Genomic DNA, 18,103 nt, shown 5'->3' on the forward strand with positions numbered 1-18,103 from the left:
GAAAGTGTAGAAATCAAGGAAATCCTTCCACCACATGGATCCCAGTAATTGAACTCAGGTCACAAGGCTTAGCAGCAAGTGTCTTTACCCGCTGAACCATCTCGCTGCTAACAACATTAAAGAACTAAACATATCCGAGAAGAAAAGGCTCCAGTGTTGCTGAAAGACATCCACTGTGCTCCCGAGATTCTGCTTACTTTGTAAGCAGCAGCAGGAACTACTTCCACTTTGCAATGTCCTTTCAAGGATCCTTCAGGTTTACTGCTCACTGTAAAACGTTTGACTTCTCAGAGTTCAGAGGTTCGTTTTTCTTTTCTTTTCTTTTTTTTTTTCTTCCTATAACACAGCCCTCTGTGTGGCACTCTATTATGGTAACGGGTATTGCTGTTCTCTTTGACCCCTGCCAGGACCTGTGAAGGGCATCGCTGTTCTCCCTGGCCCCTGCCAGGACCTAAGAAACAGTAGCAGACTGACTGTTATAGCCTGCATGTGAATTCTCAGACTTCACACCTTGTTTTATCTGATGAAAGGAAGCTCATTAACAACCCTGAGCATGGGAAAGATACTGTTTACTTAAGGGACTATTTGAAGCAATGGTTCAGGGATGTAGGTGGGAAAAATCATCATCCCTGAGATCGAGTGATGGGAACTCACGTATGTGGAAGCAAAACACCATATTGCTTGAAACCACGAAATTCTAATGGCTTTCTGAAGATGGGTATGCTGTGCTCAGTGTGATTTATATGTGTGCTTAAAAACGAGCATTGATGTCAGATGCACAGAAGCCAGTAAATTCTTTTGAGGTTTAATGCTGAGGCAAATTGTTTCATATCTATATCTTCAGAAAGCCAACTGGTTGGCTTGTAACTGGGCAATTTTTATCTGGAAAATTAAGTAGAGAAAGGAGGGTTAATTTAGTGTAGGGTGGACTTCATGGTTAATGAATTGTGACAACCACCGATAAGCAAAGACAGATAGAAGCTTAACACGGATATAGCAAGGAGGCATTGTCCCTTTAAATGCACTTAACACAGTTCAGCCTCTGGTAGGGGCAGGGAATAATGAGGCCAAAACAGTCATCACATGTGAATATTTCTAAGCCTATTTAAAAGCAATAAAAGGTATAACTATGTAACAAATCCTGACAGTTATATGTGATATGTTTTCATTTACAGAAAAGTAAAAAGTGCAGTATCCTTTAGTATTCATGGATCATACACACACTATCAATGTTCACACTCTCCTCATGTGTACCACTTTAATAAGGTTAATTCTGTAAGTGTAATGTGGTAATAGACTATGAGGCTCTGTCAAGCAATAGACTGCATATGTGATGGTGGCCTCCTACTACAGTGGAGCGGAAGCATGAAACTGTCTGGTGAAGTGACAGCCACTGCACCACTGTAGCAATACAAAGCTGGTCATCAATGCTTGTGGTGATGCCACGCCCATGGGCTGCTCTGAATGTACATTATGTGTGTGACACAATGCTTGTTAACAACACTAGAGGACTGCAGCCAGCCTGTGTCTACTATACAGTCACCTATCACTGTTTTACAGTGCATCCTTTCTGCTAACCTTTACTGTGAGAAAGCATGCCTGTGGCCTCATACATCTCACCCTTACTTCATCTCTCCATCAGGAAGGCAAGCCGAGAGAGAGATCACGCTAGGTCATTTGGATTGGATAACGGCAGCCTGCAATGCTCACACGATGATGGGACTGCACAAAGACACCTTTCTCAGGATGTATGCTAATAATTAATTCACACATTGCAGTGCTAGATGCAGGTACGGTCTATGCAATGAGTTTAACAGATGAACACATGTAAATCTTACCACAGGAGAAATAAAGAAACTCCCATGTGTGCCTTCTGTTTATGGCAGGTAGATCTCATCAGTTTTGTAAGGTAGGTATTATTGTCAACTGTTTTAAAGGAGAAAGCATGTATTCAAGTGAGGCAAGCACCTGTGTATGGATCACGTAGTGTAGATCTGAGACAAGCACTATTTACCCAAGTCTAAAGACCTCTTCTTAGTGCAGCACACAAATATGGGTTCTGGAAAGGCAAGTTTTTTTATGAGCCTAAATTCATATTTCCCCCATGAAGGATAACATATATTTCCCAATAAAACGAGTTTAATTAATTAAAACATCCTCCCTATGGCAAAGTAATTTATATTTCTTGTTGCTAGTACTTATGGTGCCACTGAAAGGACTGGACTTTTATTTCTTGAAGTGACTGTCTCAACAGCCATTTATATCGAGAGTCTATGTAAAACTGTGATAGACACAAAAAGTTTGTCAGTCTTAACCATGAACAGCCTAAACTGGATGGGATTGTTACCTGTGAAATGCAAAAGGGACAGCTGCTGTGACTTATTTGAATCTCTGGCTTCAAATAAGACCTCCCTGAAGTAATGCAGAAAGAGGATATTCCCTGAAAATAACACATTTGATTCAGAATCTCAAGCATCTTTTGTTACTGTAGTTGTGGACCATGTCTTTAACAGTAAGTGCTTGGTCCTCCCTTCCTCTTCTCCACTGTCTTTTCATATTAGATTTCATCCAGTGCTAGGAATTTAAATATCATCCAGAATCTAATTAGTTCTCAATGTATATCTTTTCTTGAGACTTTTCTTTGTTACTCAAGACTTGAACACTTCCCTACCTGTATATCTCATTATATGGACATCTATACACAGCACAAACCTACCAAACATGAGAGAGAACTTATGGTCTGCTTCCCTTGGTTAATATCTAATATTACTAGGCATTAATTAACTTAATTTCATCACAGGTTATAGACTATTATAAATGCTTCTCACATCTTTACCTCTTTGATTTCTAAGGTATATGGCTGAGATAGATGCTACTGTGATTTTTATTTTACACAAAAAGAAGCTTGGGTAGACAAGCAAAGAATTTGGCTAAGATATGAGAGCTGGGGATGAGATGGGCATGGGGCATGTCCATGAGGCATGGCTAACAGCTGCTGCAGGACCAGGGCTCAGGAAACTAGCTGCTGTCTGGTTTACTATTGGGCACTGTACTAATTCCACTGTTTGCGGTTACTCACAGGTCACTGTCAGCAACCTTAGCTATGCATGCTATAAGATGCAGGAGTCAAGAGGAAGATGGTTAAGCACTACAAGATTGGGGGCAGGGCAGAACGATCACAGAATTGGTAGGAGCAAGAGTCTGGAAAGTTTGTTTCAGAACAAAAGTAAGTTTGTGAAACATTAGACTAAAAATGGCCGGATGCACACCACGACATATGGCGTTATATAGTAAGTTCTGCTGGGAAACCAGAGTGTTTTGGAATTCTAGGACTTGCAAGGTGAAATCAAGCAGACCAAGCACATCTGAACATTCCTATCTTTAGCATCATCAGGCAAAGCTCACCGTAAGGAGGGATATGGGAATCCCGATTCTCAGAAGACAGTTTCCGCTCATTCTAGTTCACTAGATAATCACCTTGTTCAGGTCTGTTGGTGCTGGGCTCCCCTAGTAATATTTAAAGAGTCGTGTAGTCTGAACTGAGACCACCATTAATGAATATTATGGTATGTTCAATGTTCCAGTCTCAGAAGAAGAAGAGAGAGGGGTAGAGATAGTTAATGGGTGAAGCCCACAGGTTTGTGGGATCACTGCTACTCTTACTGTATCCCTGAATAAAGGTGACTTTGTTCTTTTTGGTTTCACTGTTGCAGAGGTTGAGGAATGGGTTTCAGAGGTTACCTGTCTGTCTACGGATCACACTTCAGGAATCTAGTGCTGGCTGCTGAGGATCCCGATCGACGAGAGGTTCTCTTGTCTTTCCCCTTTATATTAATGAGGCTCTTAAACACAATTTATAGGAACTTTCATGAAGTTTTATCCTCATGTTTATGAGTTTAAAATATCAGTTTAATACTGAGGATATCAGTGTAAAAGGTTAAAATTGAATTAAGAATGCACAGTTTTACCTTACACTCTGTGAAGTAACAGGAGAAATAATTGGAAAGTAAAGAAACTTAATTCTCTTTTTTATTAGAGAAATAAGTGAAAATAATTTCTGATATGCCAGCCTAAGGGAAGAATATTCTTTTGTTAAAGTACCTCATCTTTGCTTTGTGAAGAGCTGCTTCATATGCAGCAATACAGAAAATCAACACGTACTGTTAACATCCACACACAGACCAGAAGGGAAGGCTTTATCATTTTCTTCTGGGTCTGAGACTATGTGTCACTGACATGGCTGTACCCACGTTAGAAATATACATTCACTCAGGACAGAAAATACACACTCGTGGCTTCCTCAGCTCTCTAGATTTTGATATTGCAAATTTTTAATTTAAAGTGACAAGAATCATTTATTTTAAGTTGTGGAGGAAGCTCTGAGTGGGCATTATTGACATGGGCTTCTGCAGCTGAGAGCTCAGTCTCAGTCCATCTTAACGTCTCTGTGTGTCTGTGTGACATGGGGAGTTTTAAGGGAGAGAGAAGGGTGGCTATGACCAAGACTTATTGTTTATATGTATGAAAATTTCAAAGAATAAAGTAAAAAGTCTTTAAAACATAGAACCAGCCACCAAATACTGTTTCTACATTATTGATCATTCTATGGCAGGATTCTGCCCTCCTTAAATCATTTATAATGCATTCTTTTGGAATGCCCTTGCATAGCAGATGACTCTTTAATATTAATCACCATAAGGATGCCTTCTGTCTTGCAATGTGGCAACAAATTTAATGAAAAGAACCAAGCACATGTAAATTACAGGCATGAGGTTATTTTTTCTTTGTTAAATAAACTCTTAATTTTCCTATGTTAAAAGGATTTCTTTAATTTTATTTCCTTAAAACAACTATGTATTTAGTAGAACACTATGGCTCCTTAAACATATAATGATATTGGTAGTGATTTATTTTTATTTATGTATTTATTTATATATTTATTTATGTATTGTGGTCTCACACCATATTTAGAAGTAAATATTCCACCAAAGTAGGAATATGCTTGTAGTAATAGTTATAAGTCATCTAACATTTTATCAATTATACAATAATTTTGGGGAGGGGAATTGGGTGATTTTTACTTCCACAGATGTCAGGTGACAAGCAGGGGATCCTTGCTTTTCTATTAGGAAAAGCTATTATATACACGAAGTTGCTTGCTACACAGACATTTCAATACAGTCGAATTATCACTTCAGGAAGAGGGTAAATAAAGACAGCCATTCTGTACCATGTGAGGCCATTTATTAGTTTCTAAAAGATTTACCTCAGATAAAAAACACTGAAATTTTGATGGGCATTTGACACAGGTATACTAGCTTACACGTCTCTATCATACCTGTTGGTTTCTGAAGAAGTTATCAAAATCTCATTCATACACCAAATACCATGACCCATGTATGTGTTTACATGATGGGGATACTTCCGTGAGCAAAAGAGATGAGGAAGCACTGCTCCTCGAGGGCTGCATTTTAGTAAAGTGCCACACCAAAAAGGCAAACCGGAGGATGCGAGATCAGAAAGATAAAGGGTATAAGACTGTAGGAACTCTGGCTGTTCTGGGTGAGACTAGCAGTCACTAAAGTGGTCTGAGTAAAGAAGGGACATGATCTAAATGATACAATGAAGGCATCATGGTGGCTGCTCCACTAAAATGGGAGTTGACGACTCAGGGGGCGAAGGCACTTGCTTCCAAGTATGGCAACCTTAGTTCAACTCTCTGGACCCACATGGTAAAAGGAGAGAGCTTCTGTAAGTTGTCCCATGACAAAGGCATGCACACAACCCATGAAGACACATGCATTCCCATGTACACATGTGTCGGGCCTAACACAAGGTCTCCACCTTCACCCTTCAGTCACGTACACAGGTGGAGGGCATGATCCAGGCCCTAGAGAGATTTACATACTAATAAGGTAACTGAAGGCCAGAGGGTGGAGCCTATTAAACATTTCTCCCCAGCCCCTCCCCCCTCTTCCCCTCCCTATTTAACTCAGGTCGATCCTGGGTTTTATGGGGTATGCATCCAGATCCATACACCATCCGCCATGTCAATAAACCGGTTTTGGAAACCCAAGGACTTCCTTGTGTGTTGGGGCCGCGCCTCCGTGAGGAGCCATGAGGAACCGTGGAGAGGCTTTTAGTTAATGAGCAGCTGGGCCCAACTTCCAGCTGGAGGAACCCAGAGCATTCCCAGACAACTATCCACAGTATGGCAGGAGGAACCCTGGGTTCCCCAGTCATATTTTTCCTACAAACATCGAGTAGTTAAAACATATAATTTAAGTGTTAGAATGTTCAACATTCTTAGTAATCATGGAAATGCAAATCATAATGACCCCGGGATTCCACCTTATACCAATCAGAGTCCTTAAGATCAAAAACCTAGGAGACTGAGAGGCTCTGCCAGAGCCTGACAAATAAAGAGGTGGATGCTCAAAGTCAAATATTGGACTGAGTGCAGGGTCCTCAATGGAGGAGTTGGAGAAGGGACTTAAGGAGCTGACAGGGTTTGCAGCTCCATGGTGGGAGTAACAGTGTCAACCGGCCAGGCCCCCCCGAAGCTCCTGTGGACTGGACCACCAACCAAAGAGTGCACATGGAGGGACCCATGGCCCTGGGCATGTATGTTGCAGAGGATGGCCTTGTCAGACATAAGAGGGAGGAGTGGCTCTTGGGCCTGAGGGGGTTTGATGCTCCAGCATAAGGGAATGCCAGGGCAGGAAGGCAGGAGTGGGTGGGTGGGTGGGTGGTGGAAAGTCAGAAAGAGGGGGAATGGGATAGGTAGTTCTGGAGACCTGGAAAGGGGATAACATTTGAAATGTAAATAAAAAAATATCCAATAAAAGAAAAAAATAAAATAGATAAAAACTTAAAAAAAAAAAACAACTTAGGAGACAGCAGCTGCTGGTGAGGATGTGGAGAAAGAGGAATAGTCCTCCATTGATGGTGGGACTGCAAACTGGTACAACCACTCTGGAAAACAAGCTAGTGGTTCCTTAGAAAATAGGAAATAGTTCTACCTGAAGACTCAGCAATACCACTCTTGGAAATATACCCAAAAGATACCCCACCATGCCACAGGGGCAAGTGTTCCACTAGGTTCATAGCGGCCTTATTTGTGATGGCCAGAAGCTGGAAACAACCTAGATGTTCCACACAGAAGAATGGATACAGAAAGTATGGTTTATTTATACAATGGAATACTACTCAGCTATCAAGAACAAGGACATCCTGAGTTTTGCAGGCAAATGAATGGAAAAAGAAAATATCATCCTGAGTGAGCTAACCCAGACACAAAAGAACATACATGGTATGTACTCACTGATAAGTGGATATTAACCAAAAAGTTCAGAATACCCATGATATAACTCACAGATCATATGAAGCTTAACACAAAGAAAGGCTCAAGTATGGATGCTTTAATACCACTTAGAAGGGGGAATAAAATAATCACAGGAGGCAGAGGGAGGGATCTGGGTAGGAGAGGGGAGGGGGAGGAAGAAGGGGGCAGGATCATGTATGAGGGGAGACATGAAAGAAGCCCAGAGGGCCAGGAGAATAAATAGAAATATGTAGCAGTGTGGGGTGGAGGATGGGGCTGGGAAGGACCACTAGATAGTCCTAGACACCAGGGATGTGAGAGGTTCCCAGGACCCAATGGGGATGACATTATCCAAAATGCCCAACAGTGGGGAGATGCAACCTGAAGACATCATGTGGCTCCTTCTACCATCCTCTTACTCCACCTTGTTGCTAGTTCCTACAACTGCTCACCAGTGATAAAAATTCAAATGCCATTCCTGATTGTAATCTTTCATCTCCATTTAACCAGTCACTATGTTGCTTGGTATCTCCTGGAGAACTTTTAAATTAACTCTCATGTCTCCACTCTCATTCCCATTTCCTAGTTTCAGGAAATTTCTACCTTTGTTTGGATTAATATCATGACATTGTTCTAGCTTTGCCTTCTAGCTTTTCCTAAACACTAGTTTCTGGGGAATGGCGTTTTACTATTGTGCTTTCCACAGCAAGTTTTACACAAGACCACAGTGACTCCTTCCCCTTACCATATTGCAAGCACTCTATCAGCTTGTCTTGGCTAGTTGAATGCCAACTTGACAGAAGTTAGAGTTATCTAGGAAGAGAAACTCTCAATTTAGAGATATTGGCCTGTAGGCAAATCTGTAATTCATTTTCTCAGCTAGTAATTGATACTGGAGTGCTCAGCCTATTAGGGGTCGTGCCACTCATGGGCAGAGGGTGGTCCTTGGTTCTATGAAAAAGCAGGCTGAGCAAGCCACTAGGAACAAGTAGGCAGCACTTTTTCATGGCCTCCGCATCAGTTCCTGCTTTCAGGTGCCTGCTGGGAGTTCTCTGGATGGTAGACTACAAGGTATAGAACGAAACAAGCCCCTTTCTTCCCAAATTGCTTTTGGCAATGGTGTTTCCTCATAGCAATAGGAACCCTGACTGAGATACTGCTTATCCCCGCAACCCTGCTCCGTCAACTTTATCATTGTATGTATGTCTGGTATTTGAAGTGATGTGAACACACCAAGTGCTAGACAGATAGACAAGCTTCCAAAGTGCCTAATCTTGTACACGCTTAGAACTAAAAAAATATGCATACATTTCAACTTGAGAGCATCTAGACTTACCTATGAGACAAGGCTCTGGGCATGTCTGTGAGAAAGGCTTTAGATTGGATTCACTGAGGTGGGAAGACTCTAAATGTGAATGCACCATTCCATAAACTGTGTCCAAGACTAAATAACAAAGATGACACTGTCTTATCACCACCGTTCATATTTTTCCACTTCCTGAGTGTGGATGGACTGTGACCTGCTCCCTTAGTCCTGATGCCAACCATCCCATGATGAACTTGGCTTTCACATGGTGAGGCAAAATTATCTTTTCTTTCCTTACGTGAAGTGCTTTTGTTGGACACTTTGCCACAGCTACAAGAACAGTAGCTAATACATGAATAAATGACTAAATGTTTATGTATTTTGCATAACTATCTGCAAGGAATTAGGATTTTGAAACATATGCAGTTTAGAAGCAGTTTAAAACTCAATAGTCTAAAATATATTTTTAAAAACATGTAGGTCACATACCAAAATAAAGCAATTTCAAAGTAGAGCTTATTACATGCAATTTGAAGATGTGGTCACACAAACTCTATTTAAGAAACGTTCTGTTCTTGCTGCCTTCTTAAAAACACATGTTTACTACCTAAGATATTTAAAGCTAACTGTACATGGGAACACTAAATGAAACTCTCTTCTGATTATTAGCATAGAGAGTAACACACAGGCATGCACATTGTACTGTGTTCTGTGAAGGGTGTATGGTAAAGTACTTTTCTTTCAGCCATAAGGAATTGTACTGTGTTCTGTGAATTGTGTATGTAAATATACAGTAAAGTAGTGATGAACTCTGTTTCTATACCCAAATAAAGCAATTCCAAAGCCACCCTAAACCCCAAGAAACAGAAAACACAAACAAACAAACAACCCCCCCACAAAACATTTAGGGAGTTTAGCAAATGTAATCCCCTGTAACTATGATGAAACCATAAAGTACACATGCTATATTTCTTTTTAATATACTCAGTGTCCCTAAAATGCAAGTTAACCATAAAGAAAAAAGGTACTAGTTTTTTGAGACATAGTCTGCCTGGATAGCCCAGGCTAACCTGTAACTTGTGATCCTATTGCCCCATTTTCTGTAGTGTTGTGGTCATAGGCAAACACCACCATGACAGATGAAAAAGCACTTTGTTCTGATATTAGGTGACATAGAAGGTTGCATTGGAACACAGAAGTTTACTTAGCACACTTTAAAAATGTCTTAACAGTGTAGTTTTGGAAGTTTTAAAAAGTTTTATATCATATATATATATACACACACATACATATATTACATTTTTATCACAGTAGTTGGAAATAAAAAATGAAGAATTAAATACTATTGTAGTCTCTAAATAACAATACATGCTTAGTCAACCAGTTTGGTTTTAACTTATCTATACTTTCAAAAATAAATTGCAAAATCTTCAATGTGCATTTAAACATAATCTAATGAATATAATTGATTAACTAATTAGAAACCACACCCATTAATATGCAAGTGTCTTCTTTCTCAGTTTTCACACTCTCCTATAGTATCAAGCATTCCATCTGGCATTGATACTTTTTTAAATGTTGTGATAAATATTTAATATTAAATAAATAATATTTAACAAATAAATGTGTAACTAATATTATTTGTTAGAAACTTAGTGGTCTAAAAGTGATGCAATTGTCTAGAGATCTTTTAATACAAAATTCTATATATTAATTTGTTTTTATGTCTGAATGTGCACATGTGTGGAAGTCATAGGTATACTTGTGGGACCTGGATCTCTTCTGTCACCAGGAAGTTCTAAGGGATGGGACTCAGGTCATTTGCATTTACCTACTGAGATATCTCCCCCAAATAATATCTCTGATAACTGATTTAGTTCTAGATATTCTATTAGATGGCTAAAGGTGTAAAGAATAAACACTATGTATCCAATGTCTCTCCTTTTCATGAGAAATCAATATAACAAAGTAACCAAGATAGAGTCCTGTTTTTAAACAGAAAAGTAACATGAATGCAGATGATTTCAACTTTTTCTTATTGTTAAATAACTAGTTGTCTATGTAGCACTAAATACTCCTTTTTTTTTTAAAAAAAAATGGAAATAGTTTTACACAGTGAGAAATGGATGCAATTTATATGCAGTACATTACGGTAGCATCACATGAGTGCCAGACACGTTCTACAGAGAAGCTAAGACCTTATGTTTCCGTGTGAACAAACCCACCTCTGTGGTCAGGTCATGGTTTTCCATGGCTAGTAAAATGAACCTCATGCTAGACTTTCAAAAATATCTGAATTTGTTCCTTGTGATCTAAAATTTCTGAAAATCCACTGACTTCATATTTTAATGGAGGTCTTTGTTTTTTAAGAGGATAGTTTCTAGAAAGCAACTAAGCAAAAATGATTTCTGTTTTGCAGTCATACATACATATAGATCTGGATCTCACTGCACTTGATATTTTAGTACAACCATCATTTTCCCCCTGATTCAGATAGAAGTGTATTAGAAACTTAGGTGATGTATGATGAGAGTAACCAGTTACCCTAGTTTCTCCCAGATTTTCTCAGTCAAACAGAAGTCCCATGTCTGGGAAAACTCTGTCCTACAGAAGACAAGAAAGTTCCTATCTCAGGGATGCAGTCAACTGAGGAACTCTAAGATAACAGGGCCTTACCTTCACATCATTGGTGTTCATCCTCGTGCCCTCCTTCCCCACAAATATGTCATCAATGTCCACAAGGATGTACCTGTCCAAGGACAGTGTCAGCCTCTTCCCCGACAAGAAGGAGATGGCATCTATGAAGATGAGCTTGTGCAGCCAAAAGTTCAAGTTGTTGCCAAAAAGAACTCGCTGGATCCCATCATGAAGCCCCAGGTCGTGTATGATTGTGGCATAAAATGCATGTTTAGAGATGGGAGGAGAAAGGTTTTCTGGCGTCTTAACTTTGGCAAATATTACTGGCTGGTAGGTGGAGTGGTTAATCTGAAAAACTGTCCAGTCAGTTCCAGGTAAAGAACCTCTGTCCAGCTTGGAGGATTTGGTCAAGCGAAGGAGTGGGGAGTGAGGATTAATACAGCAATCTTTTACCGCCAGGTTTCCACTTATGGAAAAGGGGAAGCCTCTGAACTGAAAGCTCTGTAGGTTTTTCTCACTGGTTTTGTGGAATCCAATGATTCCCACACCATACTCTATACAGTATTTATCTAAGAGGCTTCTATTCCAAGAGTCCATGTTTATATACTTTAGAATATTCTCATATATAATGAGAACATATTTGCCTTTCACGTTGTCTGTTAGCGCCGGGAGATCTCCTTTTCCAGGAGCGATTTCAGTGTGATAATGGAACCGGATGGATTCTAGCATCATAATGATGTCTTGACCAAGGGATGAGTACTGGCTCTCCACAAACACCAGGACTGTGGGGTCTGTCCTCGAAGCATCAGAAATCATTGTCCTCCTCACCTCCATCAGCCTGGATGGTATGTGCTGGAGGTCACCACAGTCCACTTCCGAAGCCCGACTGGAGACTTCACTTTCCTGTTTGTAGCCGCTGTACAGGTAGTAAGCAGATATAATGATGCTTACCATACAAAAGGTGGCAAGCAGAATCAGTGTTCTTTGAAAGTGTCTGTGAGGTTTCATGATAAAACTCATGGTGGATGCACGTCGTTAACTATTCCAATAGAAGCACCATTAAAAAAAATTAGAAGGAGGGATGGAGTTTTAGGCACGCTCCTAGACTCAGTCAACAGTTTATGTCACCATTGCAGCACATCTGGATCGTACATCTGGACTCACAGGAAACACAGTCTGAAAAATAGAGCAAAACAGGGCAGAGCATAAGATGATTTTGGGGTCAAAATGAATGAGATTTATTGTGGTGGCTACCTTCCATGACAGATCATTAGTACATCAGTTGGTATAAGTTACACTAGAAACCCTTGCTTTCTTCTTAGAGTTGTGGAGGAGCACATGTGAGGGAAGGAATGAAGAAGAGGGCTCCACTCAATACAGAGTCACTGTCCCTAACAGCACAAGTGATTGGACTGACAAGGACCTGAGTTCACCAAGCTTTGCATCAAGTTCTGTCAGTAGCTGAGATGTAAGTTCCTGTCATGCAGACACATGTCTGGCAGCGTATATTCAAACTGTACATGTTGAGTGACATGTCCCGAGGGTTTACAAAGTGTGGACATATCTCATTAATTGCCAAAATTACGACTGTGTTCTTTTTCTTTTCCAGAAATTTCTTAATGTGCTGAAATTTGTCACTGTACCTCAAGAATTCATTTGAGAAATTATTCTACAGTAGTTGCTTTTGTTAGAAAAAATCCTTTGTACATGCAAAGATGGCCCATGATGTGGTCAATTATTTTAGATTATAGTTTTAAAATACTTTAACAATTATATCGAGAAATGACTCCATATACAGAGGAGTGAAAAGCTTCCTAGGCTCCTTTGGGTCTGGAGTGATTCAGGTTGCAGCAGGTATGCATACCACAGCAGCCCTGCTCAGTTGCTTCAGTGAGGTCAGTTTCTGCTTTCTGAGCCCAGTAATTACGTCAAGAGTACTATAAACATACGTTACAAATGTAACCAAAACAGTTGTGGTGCCACAAAATGCTTTCTGCTCCAATAGTTTCAAGTCTTAGCAACCTTTGAAAATTCTTTCACTTTGAAAAATAAACAGGGAAACATAGGTGTTTGTAGAGCACATGTTTGGTAGGGTCTTGAGGTCCTGGCACTTCATGGGGAATGAAAAAATTTAAGGGAAGTCTTGTCATTGTCTTCATGGTGAGCTCACAGATGGCCATGGGTCCAGCCATGGTGGGAAATCCTGAATTTGATGGCTACAGAACACTTAGGGCTGGTCCTGTGTTTCTTAATTGCAGTATTTCCATCTTGTAATGTTCAGATAGAATGATGAAGCCAGGATAAATCAGAGGGTTAAAATTCTGTAATATTTATTTATGAAATAAGCAGCAAACCAGAATTTGAATAATTTATGTTTATTATATATACAAAGATATATATCTTTATTAATAACTCATTTTGGCGTGTAAACACTAGATATTTTTGATGTTTGTCCTATAAATTACATATTGCAGTTTATTACCCAGATACTTAGGCAACAGTGTCATTCATTCAAATATTTATGAGGTAACTATCTTTCTATTTAAAATATACTGGTTCAAAGTATTAAATAATTTAAAAAGCTTCTAAAATCTGAGGAGGAGACAGTGCCTATAGTGCTGACATGTGGTTGTGGTTTAGAGGTGAATGGATGTAACAAGATGAGAAAGGAAAGAGACCATGGCAAGTGGGGGTAGAGTCTGCAAAATGTCTGGAGTAGAAGACTTGGGCAGAAGCTAGGGTTTTAGAAAATGATACGATACACTGAAACTAATAGAAGAGAAGGTGGGGAAGAACCTCGAATACTTGGGACAGGGGAAAAGTTCCTGAGCAGAAAAACAATGGCTTATGCTCTAAGATCAAGAATTGACCTCATAAAATTGCAAAGATTCTGTAAGGCAAAGGACACTGTCAATAGGACAAAATGGCAACCAACAGTTGGGAAAAGATCTTTACCAATCCTACATCCGATAGTGGGCTGATATCCAATATATACAAAGAACTCAAGAAATTAGACTCCAAAGGGAGGAGATGTCAGGGGCAGCCTTGCTTATACACTAAAGGCCTAAAATCAGCCATAGGCCTAAGTCAGCCTGCGAACACAAAGCCTTGATCTCTGTGGAAAAACACTGAAACAGATAGCTAAAAGATATTGTAAACAGGCAGCTTTGGTGGAAATTTACCAGCCTGGATAAGAACTAATAGCCATAGACCTTGTGGATAGGTAACCTTGGTGGATAGTACCAGCTTAGATAAGGACAAGTGATTCATAGACAGAGTCATAGTGACATGTTCCCTAAACCTTCACCCAGCTGATACTCTGTTCTGGAAGATGTTTGTACTCCCCCTGCACACCTATGCCCCTGCATCATCCCCTTCCCCATATCCTGCCATTTTGTGTTTATAACCCCTGTGTGAAAAAGTAAAAATCACGGTTTGATTAAAAAAATAATAAAATTTTAAAAAATTAAAAAAAAGAAATTAGACTCCAGACAACCAAATAACCCTATTAAAAATGGGGTACAGAGCTAAAAAAATTTTTTCACCTGAAGAAACTCAAATGGCTGAGAAGCACCTAGAGAAATGTTCAGCATCCTTAGTCATCAGGGAAATGCAGATCAAAACAACCGTGAGATTCCATCTCACACCAGTCAGAATGGCTAAGATAAAAAACAGGTGATAGCAGAGACTGACAAGAGCATGGAGAATGGGGAACACTCCTCCATTGCTGGTGGGATTGCAAGCTGATACAATCACTCTGGAAATCAGTCTGGCAGTTCCTCAGAAAATTGGACATAGCATTACCTGAGGACCCAGCTATACCACTCCTGGGCATATACCCAGAAGATATATATATATCTTCATATATATATATATCCAACATATAACAAGGACACATGCTCCACTATGTTCCTAGCAGCCTTATTTATAATAGCCAGAAGCTGGAAAGGACCCAGATGTCCTTCAACAGAGGAATGGATACAGAAAATGTGGCACATTTACACAATGGAGTATTACTCAGCTATTAAAAATAATGAATTCAAGAAATTCTTAGGTAAATGGATGGAACTAGAAAATATTATCCTGAGTGAGGTAACCCAATCACAAAAGAATACACATGGTATTTACTCACTGATAAGTGGATATTAGCCCAAAAGTACTCAATATCTGAGGTACAACTCACAGACCACATGAAGCTCATGAAGAAGGACGATCAAAGTGTGGGTGCTTCAGTCCTTAGAAGGAGTAACAAAATACTCATGGGAGCAAATATGGAGACAAAGTGTAGGAAAGAAACTGAAGGAGGGGCTGTCCAGAGACTGCTCCACCTGGGTATTTATCCCGTGTGCAGTCACCAAAGGCAGATGCTGATGTGGATGCCAGCAAGTGCATGCTGACAGGAGCCTGATATAGCTGTCTCCTTAGAGGTCTGCCAGAGCCTGACATTTACAGAAGTGGATGCTCACAGCTAGGAGCTGAAAGGGTTTGTGGCCCCATGGGGAGAGCAACAATACCAACCAACCAGAGCTCCCTGGGTCTAAGCCACCAGCCTAGGAGCACATAGGGAGGGATCCATGGCTGCAGGTGAATATGTAGAGGAGGATGGCCTTGTGGGGCATAGGTGGGAGAGGAGGTCCTTGGTCCTGTGAAGGCTGGATGACCCAGTGTGAACAGAGGGAACTTGAGGGTGGGGAGGTGGGAGTGGGTGGGTGAGGGCACATCCTCATAGAAGCAGGAGAGGAGGGATGGAATACTTTGTTTCTGGAGGGGGGGTGGGGAAAGGAAATAACATCTGAAACGTAAATAAAATATTCAATAAAAAATAAACACAAAAAGAAAATGATATGAGTAGGCATACTATTGGGTAGAGGTGAGGAATGGAAAGTAGAAAAATGAGATAAAAGTATTCAAAAGACAACTGAGTGCACACCGCTGATGCCAGTGACAGGGACTGGCAAGTCCTGAAGCCGGACAACCGGGCCCTGTTTCACTGAATTCAGTAGATATAGAATGCCTAAGTCATCCCTTTTCCATAAATTTCCCCCAAATTCCTTCAGATATCAAAAGTTATCCTATTGTACATTTGCAAGGGTAGTAGTTAGTTTAACATGGACACATAATAGTTTTCTTGCTTTCTGTAAACCATTACTATTATTTTTTTAAAGACAGGATCTCAATGTGTGGCCAGGTTGTTCTGGAAGTTTAGGACTCTAAATTCTCCCTCCTTGGTCTCTCCACTGCTGAGATTGTAAGCATTAACTAGCACGCCTAGCTTCTATGAAAATCTTCTAAAAATAAATGCCTCATTTGCCCATGGCCAACTTAAGTCTCACTGTAGACTCATAAGGAGCTTCTTCCTGTTCCCTTTTTCTTCTAGTCGTGAAAACTAAACTATGGTTTCCCGCCTCTTTCAGGACATGATGTGGGCAAAGGCAAAGACTCAACTTCCGAGTCAGTTGTGGATGAGGCACCCCTAGGACAGTGAAGCTCTGGAAACTAACTTGGCCACACAATTCTGTCAAATTTCCTGATTTTTCAAACTTGCCAAGGCCCAGTAGTTAACACATGTTCATGAAAAAGTCCTCTCCCTTGTGTTTCCTACCATAATAATTAAATTTTTTTGCTGTAAATCATCCTTCTCATTGGGATGAGGCTCTAAAAAAGGAGAATTAAGGCCTCATTTATTTATCATTGCACCCCTGTGCCCAGCACAGAATAAGCTCAGTGGCTGTTGGTAGAATTTATTGAATTCAATGGCTCATTATGCTGTAGGTTTATTAGACACTTTTACTTTATGCTAATGCCATAATGTATCTTTTAAGGTTATCCATGACTATTAATGATTATAGTTGCTAAAAATTGCCGGATTCGATGTCTGCTTTACTGAATGTTGAGCGAGCAAATGTAAGCATGACACCCTAGCAGGTGTGTGATAAATCCAACATAATAATGCATGGTAGAGATAAATCTTCACCCACAAAAAGAAGCCCACCCAGAAATCGCTCTGCAATCAGCCATGAGGTAATTACTGAAAAACGAATTTGAGATTAGTGCTGTAGTCATTGCTGAAGACAGCAGAGAACTGAAATTAGAAACTATTCACAGATCTATAAAGATGGCTTTGCTGACAACAAGACCTGTGAAACAATAACTAATACCATGTCACGCATGGTAAGTTATGATTTATGATAGGAAAGAGCCAACACTGTGCCATATTAATAAGATGTGGGAAAGTCAGTGACAGTTCCCAAGAGCCACAGAGCCTAAGGAACATCCAGTACAGGGGCGAAGGTATCCGTGTGAGGATGGAGAGGTCATGTCAGGAAAATCTCTGTCTAGGCTAAGAAATCTAATGATGATAATGTAGTTGTTCCAGAGCAAGAATAAACTAATTCCATGACACAACATACTGTGATAAAATTGGAAATACAACTTAACTTGAAAGCTACAGCTGATTAATGAATGTCTTTCAACTAGGAAATAGACTTAGACATAGTTGAACAAAAAGTCATCCAAAAAACAGGGTGCACAAGCAATTAGTGTGGCAGTCTGTGGTGGTTTGGATAAAAATGACCCCCAGAGGCTATAGGGGTACACTGTTAGGAAGTGTGGCCCTGTTGGAGTGTGTCACTAGAGGTGGGCTAGGGATCTCAGAAGCTCAAGTCAGATCTAGTGTCACTCTCTCTCCCTGCTGCCTGTGGATGCAGATGTAAAACTCTCAGCTACCTCCCTAGCATCATGTCTGCTGAACACCCCCATGTTTTCCACCACAACAATACAATGGACTAAACCTTTGAACTGTAAGCCAGCCCCAAATAAATGTTTTCTTTTATAAG

The 18,103-nt window shown here is 40.2% G+C and overlaps 1 protein-coding gene across 4 annotated transcripts in view; it reads right to left on the bottom strand.

Moving 5' to 3' along the window:
• The window catches only part of Ndst3 (N-deacetylase and N-sulfotransferase 3), a 163,163-nt gene that overhangs the window by 134,401 nt on the left and 10,659 nt on the right, over positions 1–18,103 (bottom strand). For 3 of the 4 annotated variants that reach the window (XR_013110117.1, XM_076933214.1, XM_076933215.1), the window contains exon 1: positions 11,307–12,420. Coding sequence is in view for 3 of the 4 variants with exons in the window: in XM_076933214.1 (XP_076789329.1) it covers positions 11,307–12,287 (981 nt within the window). In the remaining variant the exon portion in view is untranslated. Of the gene's footprint in view, positions 1–11,306; positions 12,444–18,103 lie in introns of those variants that run through there. The other variant, XM_034501345.2, reaches the window with a different exon arrangement.

This window comes from Arvicanthis niloticus, chromosome 4 (genome assembly GCF_011762505.2).
Source record: "Arvicanthis niloticus isolate mArvNil1 chromosome 4, mArvNil1.pat.X, whole genome shotgun sequence".
Classification (NCBI taxonomy): Eukaryota; Metazoa; Chordata; class Mammalia; order Rodentia; family Muridae; genus Arvicanthis; species Arvicanthis niloticus.